The sequence below is a fragment of the Alligator sinensis genome, unplaced genomic scaffold (genome assembly GCF_000455745.1).
Source record: "Alligator sinensis unplaced genomic scaffold, ASM45574v1 scaffold1339_1, whole genome shotgun sequence".
In the NCBI taxonomy this organism is placed as follows: Eukaryota; Metazoa; Chordata; order Crocodylia; family Alligatoridae; genus Alligator; species Alligator sinensis.
In genome coordinates this window covers 643,253-651,384 of record NW_005842490.1, presented here as the reverse complement: position 1 = coordinate 651,384, position 8,132 = coordinate 643,253, and the positions used below count along the sequence as shown (strand labels likewise).

Here is an 8,132-nt window from a genome sequence, read left to right as displayed (position 1 = left end):
CCCCGCTGCTGGGCAGTCTCTTATTGGCAATGCTCCCTGCCACGCATGCATAGTTTCCTTGTTCACGTGGCATGGGAGGAAAGCCCAGTGCGCTGGAGTCAGCTGCCTGCACCACTCCCCGCAGGTCCAGGGGCGGGGAAAGTAGCCAGCTCCAGCACACAGGGCTTTTCTCCCATGATGCATGAGCGCAGGGGCTGCGTGTGCATGGCAGGGAGCACCACTGATAAGAGACTGCCCAGCAGAGGCTGCCCCCCTCGCCACAATGTGCAATGCTGGCCACAGCTGCGCGCTGTGGGCATGAGGGCCCTGAGCACCCCCGTCTGCTGCTGCGTCATGGGAGGAGTGCGGGGGGTCTCCACACCCCCATCCTCCCTCACACCTCACAAATGCCACACATCCACAACCTTCCCCCACAGCTCCCAACTCACCCTATGCCCCTTATACAGTCACACATGCCCCCTCCCACAATATACAAGACTAAGAATTTATTTTTAAGTTATTATGCAATCATCTCTATATACATTATGCAAACACAAATTATGGTAAAAATACTTTCTGTAATAAAATTAAAATATTTTATAGTGTTATCTTAGGAGTGTTTGACTTCTAGTACATTATTTGATATTTTTTTCTGGTTCTAAGATGGCAACACCCCTCTCCCAAAAGGAGTATTTCCAGGGGGGCAGGAGGAGGGAATTCCAGTGGCTCAGGTCTGGGGTTGGGGGAGGGACTTCTGGTCCCAAGATGGTGACCAGGGGGTGGGGCAACTGTCAGGGGGCGGGGCTACCCATGCAGCCCTCGAAAGCTCATCAAACCTCATTAAACAACCCTCCACCTGAAATAATTGCCCACCCTTGCTGTAGAGCATTTTAAGGTATTGCTCCAGTTCAGCTTAGCTACCATAGCACTGCTCCCAGTGCAGCTATGCCAGTACAGAGCTCAGCATAAGCTGACAGTTTATTAACCTCACTTCTCTAGCAGGTTTTGCAGCCTGGGTTGAGCTCTGTGCTGCCACAGCTACACTGGGAGCTGTATATGTGCTAGATGAATTCATGACAGCTCTGTGTCTCTATGCACTGCATTTACACCTTGACTATCATCTAGAAATATCCTAAACCATCATAGAGTGTGTGTTATGTGGAGAACTTGCACATGCGGCTCTGAGGCACTCCGGTGGTTTGGCATTAACATGTTTTCCGAGACTTGTTGGGTGAGACAGGGATGGGGAGAGGCGCGTGTTGTTGGCTGACTACAGAATAGAGATTTGTGTATGTACTAATATGACAGTTCAGCTAGAACAAAACCAGCTTGGAACAGTATCGTTAAGATATGCAAGCATTATATGCAGCAGAGATTTTTCCCTGTCCCACTTCTAGCTGTGCAGTCTTTGTAAGCACGTTCAAAGGGTATTCATCTACTAGCAATGGACTATTAAACATTTTGAAATGCCTGACTCATTTTCGTGATTTAAAACTGTATGATTTAAAACAAGACCTTTTGCTCAAAGGAAAATACCTCACAGTTGTTACAACAGTGTGATCATTAGCAACATGTAAATCTTCTTCTCTATTCACCTTTGAATCAGATTCCTTTAATAGTTGGAACAATGTAACATAGACTTTCCCACTCCTTCCCTGCAGCCATTGACCCATGTCCAAAACAGGGGAGGGACCTATTTTCTACGTCTCCACTTGCATTGAGTCGCAGCTCTGTCTGTTTCATTAAGGGAACTTCTGCTTTTCTTTCTGGTCCAGTATCAGTCAAAAACTTGGAGGCAGCACAATTATTATTGCAGCTGAACAGAACAGTGTAGACTGAAAGAAAAGGTCCCTTTATTAATAAAGTTAAACCTGATGCTCTTGAGATTTTTCCCGTGAACTTAATGCTTGTAGCTTCTTCCACTGGAAAGTGCAGTGAGGAGCCAAATTGCACTTCTCCTTATTTCTATGCAAGCATTGTAATTTACTTTATGAATCTGCTCTACGACGAAAGTGGATTGTGTAAAGTTGTGTTTGGTCTTAGATGCTTTCTACCTTGCAGAACTGCTTACATGAAACAGGGTGGCATTATGTGGCATCTGGATTATTGCATAGTATAGGGATCTCAAAAACATGTGTATTCCTAATGGGATGCAGACTATGGAACTTCATGGCCATATGAACAAGGATAAGGTAGGCATTACTGTTATCCTCTCAGCTGTAAGATGGGATAGACGCTATGCATTTGTAAAATGAAAAATGCATGTTCTTGACACTATTTCATAATGCCACATGCAGTGTTTTGGTCAGCTACCTAGCACTTTCTGCTGTGGGGTTGACCTTAAAACAGGTAAAGAGGTACTAAATATAAATTGTTTTGAAGCTGATAGACCTCAAATCGCAATAGCAGTATTATCCACTATGATTGAATATAGAAAGTTGTTTTCTTGGACCCATAAAGAGGCAAACTTTATACAAAGTATTGAAAAGGCTTTTCTGAAACTTGCTTCAGAAAATTCCTATAACAGTATAACTTTAATAAGTTCTCTCTCTCTCTCGCTCGCACGCACGCACACACACACGTATTAGGTTTTAATATACAAGGCACTGTAAAGTAGAAAACTTTTATTTTTGGCTACAGAGTACCTGCTTTACTTGCTTTTTATCTTAGTACTTTTTAAACTACTTTAGTATCATAACCTTTTGGTTCTTGATTTAATTTTGGACACTAATGGAACACTTAATTTCTCATGAACTTCTGTATCATTAAAAATATTAACTTGCAGTTTTCTACACTAGCTTTGTCTTATAAATTGTAGGAAAGCTGGTTCTCAAGAATGTAATCTTGTACATTAATGCTGTTGTCAAGTAGTGTCCCTTTCTCTCTCCTTCATTGGAAAGGTAGTGAGTGGAGTCATGTAGCCATTTAAGTTTGGTTGGCATGTTGAAGCTTTCAGAGTAAGGACTGAAGTGAAGACAATACCAGCAGGCAGTGCTAGCATTAGCAGAGGATCATTTTGTGGGCTAAGACCAAACTTCTGTGATCATGCTTTAGCTCTAGTGTTACTACAGCAGAATGTTACAGTATTAACTTTTTTTGCAACATTTGTTTGTTTCAGGCAATGGAATATAAAGGCTGGGCAGATACACTCTTCCTTATACAGTTTACACTGTCGTGTGTAATGGGGTAAGTATTTATTCAACCATCCTGTTTGTTCTTCTTTCTCCAAAAAAGGTTTTCTCCTATTGTAGCCTTTCCAACAAATACTAAGGAAGCCTCTCTACTTTTTGGAAGGCCTGTTCACTAAATAGCATGCACACACGTACTATGAATGTCTGTTGTACCCTCAGAGATAGTTAGCTGTGTTGGCCTGAAGTTAGGCAGAAAGCAGTGTAGATTTGCATCTTGTAGACCAGTGGTTCTCAAACTTTTTGGACTCGAGGCACCCTTCCATAACTTGTGAACTAAGTGGCACCCAATTTCAAAAAAGTGTTTATATATTACAGTGCTTATTTCCTTGGTAGTGGGCGTGGGGATTGTTCAGACAGGGACAAGCCTGAGCCTACAAGTATCTGCTTGTCTCTTTGCACCTCATGCACCCTTTGAAGTGTCTGGCAGCACTCCAGGGTGCTCTGGCAACCTGGTTGAGAATCACTGTTATAGACTAACTAGATCAGAGATGTATTCCCTCAACCAATATATCTGAAGTTTTACTGGTTATAAAGTGTCAACTTAAGTCCAACTTCAGTGCTGGTAAAAACAGGTAATTACTAATTAGTAATTACTTTTTGGGGGAGCTCATTGCTAAAATTCTATCATATACTGCCTGAATGCACCATAACTTGCTAAACTACACTAAGCTGGGAATTTCTGTGCTGCTCTGTAAGCATGGTCTTTCCTAGCATGTTGCCACCGTATGCCACATTAGCCACTTTGGTTTCAGATGCTACTGCTGGTTCTGATTTTTGGTGAGACTCCAAATCCATGATGGTGTATTGATTTTTCCTGATATTTAGTGATTTTTATAAGCAACATGGCATATTTTGACATTTCCTTTTACACAAACTGGCATGGTCCAACTGATTCTCTTAGCTTTGTTCACTTTTAAATTTGACTCCACCAAAAAAGGTAACCCTGCTATTGTCTTGTTTTACATGCCTTAAAGGGTTAAACAGATGACATTCTATTGCTGCAACTTCTTGGTTTCAATAAGTACTGTGTGCATGCGTGTACATGTAAACTATACACTTGCAGGCACACACTGTTATAAATAAAACTAAATTACTCTTAAAACTAAAACCTGGAGCTTGCTGCAGTATATGTGAATTTTCTGGTATATTTTTGCTAACTTGAACGGATCAGAAATGGCCTGCCCTGTTACTGTATGGGTCCTCCGGTATACCAAGTAAGGGTGTACAAAAGCTATTTGCCATGTGTTGTGGCAGATCATGTTGCAACCACGTGAGTAATGTAAGTTAAAGCTGATTGGAAATTTTCCAAAGAATATTCTTTAATCAGAAAAATCTCAGTTTTGAAAGCAGTTTGTTTTGTGGAAATACATTGCTTTTGATGCATTAGAAGACTCAACAGAAGCAGATGGTAACATTTGCCTGCCAGGCACATTTCTTTCATAACTTTTTGTTCAAATTGGGTCTCTTGGGTAGGGTTGAAACTTTCTCAGTGGAACCAGGAGCCTGGCGATCCTTTGTTGAGCTGCTTTGTTCCAGGGTGGCCCTACCATATGGATTGCCCCTGGTTCAGAGACCTTTGGGATTCGGGTCCTTTCCTTCTTCAAGCAGCAAGAGTTGTACAGCGAGAGAAGCTGGCAGCCACGCAAGACTGGAAGCCCTGAGATCCCTGGTCTGTGCTCAGTCAGTGTGGTCTGGCTGCCATGCTGTTGGGGACCTCAGGCTAGCCACTGCTGTCTGGTCTGGCACAGCACCGAAGGTGACCGGGACTGTGTAACACTGTCAGCATCTATCAGGGATCTCAGGGCACATATTTTCTTTCCGAAACTTCTGTTTCACTATTTCTAAAAGTGATAGTTTCCATGTTTCAGTTAATGTTACCACTTTTTGGTGTATTTGCCCTAGTTGATATATAACATCTGAGAGATCAGAAATCATGGCAAATAGAAATTTGGTTTTGCAGCTAGCTCTAATGCAGGCCTCGCCAGACTAGCAATAGAAAAAGCATGTTGTCAAATTAACAGCAGGAGAGTAGACAATGGCATTTCAGTTCTGAATTTTTTTCCCTTCAGGTTTATTTTGATGTACTCCACTGTTCTTTGCACTCAGTATAATTCTGCTCTCACAACTACAATAGTTGGCTGTATTAAGGTAAGTTATACATATTTTTTTAATATGTGCATGGTTTTCCCTTCTATTACAATGATAACTGTACAAAGCTTAAAAAACACATCATAATTGGTATTTTTTTTCCAACCTTTTGTTGAGAAGAAAGGATTGTTTAAGTTATTGAACATGAAGTTGTGCGGGCCGGGAGCGACCTGAGCCCTTTTCCGTGCTGCACGCGGGCTGTGGCCAGCAGCCCGGGCACGCCGGGTTGGAGAGGGAAGGCCGTTGAGCTGGAATTAGGCACAAACGCGTATCGGTAGTTTTAAAGATTGTTTACTTACACCGAGATGGCAGTGGTGTAGGCTGGAAAACTTGCTTGAGTTGCAGTTACAGACACAGACAACACAGACGGTCTCATGGAGGTTGCTAGGCTCCATGGTGCAGAGCTCCGGATGCTCTGGGTGAACGCGCCACCAAAATAGAAATCGTAGATACGTCTTATAAAAGTCGCGCTCGAAGACGGGAAGAGGTGGGCGGTGGATCACGCCAAGCTCCTCTGGATCTCGCACAGGGTTTCTATTACCCTGCCGTGTACCCGGAGTCCCCACGAGATGGATGTGGAGTCCTCTTCGGCTTGGGCGGAAACTGCTCAAGCCTCTTATACGGCTAACAGGCCAATCGCTAGACGCCACGTGTGAATAATTTAACACTAGCCAATCACGGGGAACGAATTTGCATACCGGTGGCGGAAACTCTTTTGCACCGTGCATTCCTCTCGCAACATGAGCAATGCACCCTGCAAAAGAAGCTGCAGAAAAGGCGGGAAACTCGTCCCTGCACCGGGGTTTTCCTCTGCAACAGGAAACATTCCCGTGCAATGCTCTGCAACTTGGCGGGGATAATTCTGGTGCCGAAGCACACACAAAATCATGCCTTTGCGTCATGACAGAAGTAATTTTAACACCAGACTAACAAAAATTTAAAGTATAGGGAAACAGAGAAGACCAGGCCAAATTTAGAGATTCTCTCCCAGGAATCCTGTCATTCAGGGGTATGACACCCCTGTTGACAACATTTCAGCCATGTGGGCTCCCCAGTGCATGAGTAGGAACTACAATTAATTGTGAATTTTGCTAGTTTTAAATACTGAATAAAATGTTTGGCTGTTTTTTTTCTTTTATTAATACAAGTGTTCTCAGCCACTTTTCTCTAAATCAGTTGATAAGTCTGCAACACACTTTATACTTTTTAAGTATTGTTTTGCTATGGAGCAGACTGTTCTCTCCACCAGTAGAATCCTGTATACAGGATAACTTAAACCAGTTTTTATTTGGGCAAATTAATTGCTTTTGATGCATTGGAAGATTCAACAGAGAAAGCCTTGGAAACTGGCACCTGAGGAAGGATGTCCTGCATTCAAAAGCTTGTCTAACCATCCCAACTATACAGTTGGTCCAATAAAAGATATCACCCTAGAAATCCTGGCCTCTTGCAAGATTATTTTTTAAATCCTGTCACTGATGATCTTGACATTTAATGTAGTTACAGTTTTGCACCAGTTAAAGGCTAGAAGACTGCCACATTTTAATTCTGTCTAGTGACATTTTTTTTTGACATCCTAGCTGTCTTTTTTGCTTCTGCGTTTTATTTACAATGTTGACTTAAAGGCATACGGTAAACTGAGGTATTGCCAGTTTTCAAGGTTGTATTTTTCTATGTTCTTGCTAAAGGTAGAAGGCATGCTTCTTCCAGTGGTGTCACTAATTTCAAATATCAATTTCTGACACTACTGGTTTATCTCCTTCAGGTTTTGGTAGCATTTTAATCTAATAAATATGCAGTTTGCTAATGAAAATCTAGCAGAATTGCAAATTCATATTCAGTTTTTTAGCTACTGCTTTTTTTGTTATGGCAGGAGAAGTTTGACTCATTTCTTTTATTCAGTTTATTGCCTGAAAAACTCTTTAATGCTCTCAGGCAGACAAGATTCCTTGGGTGAATCTGATATCTTTTATTAGACCAACCCAAATAGTTGGAAAATAATTATTAAGCAAGCTTTCGGGTTCAAAAACCCTTCATCAGGCTAAGGAAGTTTCAGCAGTTGGTGTGCGCTCTTCCTGGATGGAATGAAAAGTAAAGAAGCCAGCGGCTGGGCTGGTGTGCATACAAGACAGGTAGTCAGTGAAAATGTAGATTAGGAGTCAATGGGTGAGAGACAGGTGGGGGGTGGGGGGGAAGCGAGAGAAGGGGGATGAAAGTGGAGAGATACCTGGGGAGTCAGAGGTCAGGCAGGTTATAATGTGTCAAAAATCCAATGTCTATATTTAGTCCATGATTTTTAGTATCCAGGAGGTTGATGAAGTGGAGTTCATAGGCTCGTCTCTGGGAAGTGTTTTGTAAGTTTCCTTTGAGGATCAGGACTGAGAGATTGGAGAGAGAGTGGTTTTTCTTGTGAGAAATGTGCCCTCACTGGCAATTGGGTATTTCTGTCTTTGACAGATTTCAGGTGTGCGTTCATTCTGGTGCGCAGTTGTTGTTTGGTCTCTCCTACATATTTTCCATCAGGGCATTTGGTGCATTGGATGAGATATATTATGTTTCTGGAGGTGCAGCTGTAAGATCCTCTTAGGTCCTGATCCTCAAAGGAAACTTACAAAACACTTCCCAGAGACGAGCCTATGAACTCCACTTCATCAACCTCCTGGATACTAGAGATCATGGACTAAATATAGACATTGGATTTATGACACATTATAACCTGCCTGACATCTGACTCTCCAGGTATCTCTCCACTTTCACCCCTCTTCTTCTCCCCCCCCCCCCCCCCCCCCCCCCCCCCCCCCCTCCACCCACCTT

General features: G+C 42.6%; 1 protein-coding gene across 1 annotated transcript in view; it reads left to right on the top strand.

Annotated features, from left to right (window-relative positions):
- The window catches only part of SLC35D1 (solute carrier family 35 member D1), a gene marked incomplete at its 5' end in the record, with an annotated part of 30,560 nt that overhangs the window by 10,754 nt on the left and 11,674 nt on the right, over positions 1–8,132 (top strand). The window contains 2 exons of the mRNA XM_025212870.1: positions 3,098–3,165; positions 5,240–5,318. Coding sequence (XP_025068655.1) covers positions 3,098–3,165; positions 5,240–5,318 — 147 coding nt within the window. The remainder of the gene's footprint in view (positions 1–3,097; positions 3,166–5,239; positions 5,319–8,132) is intronic.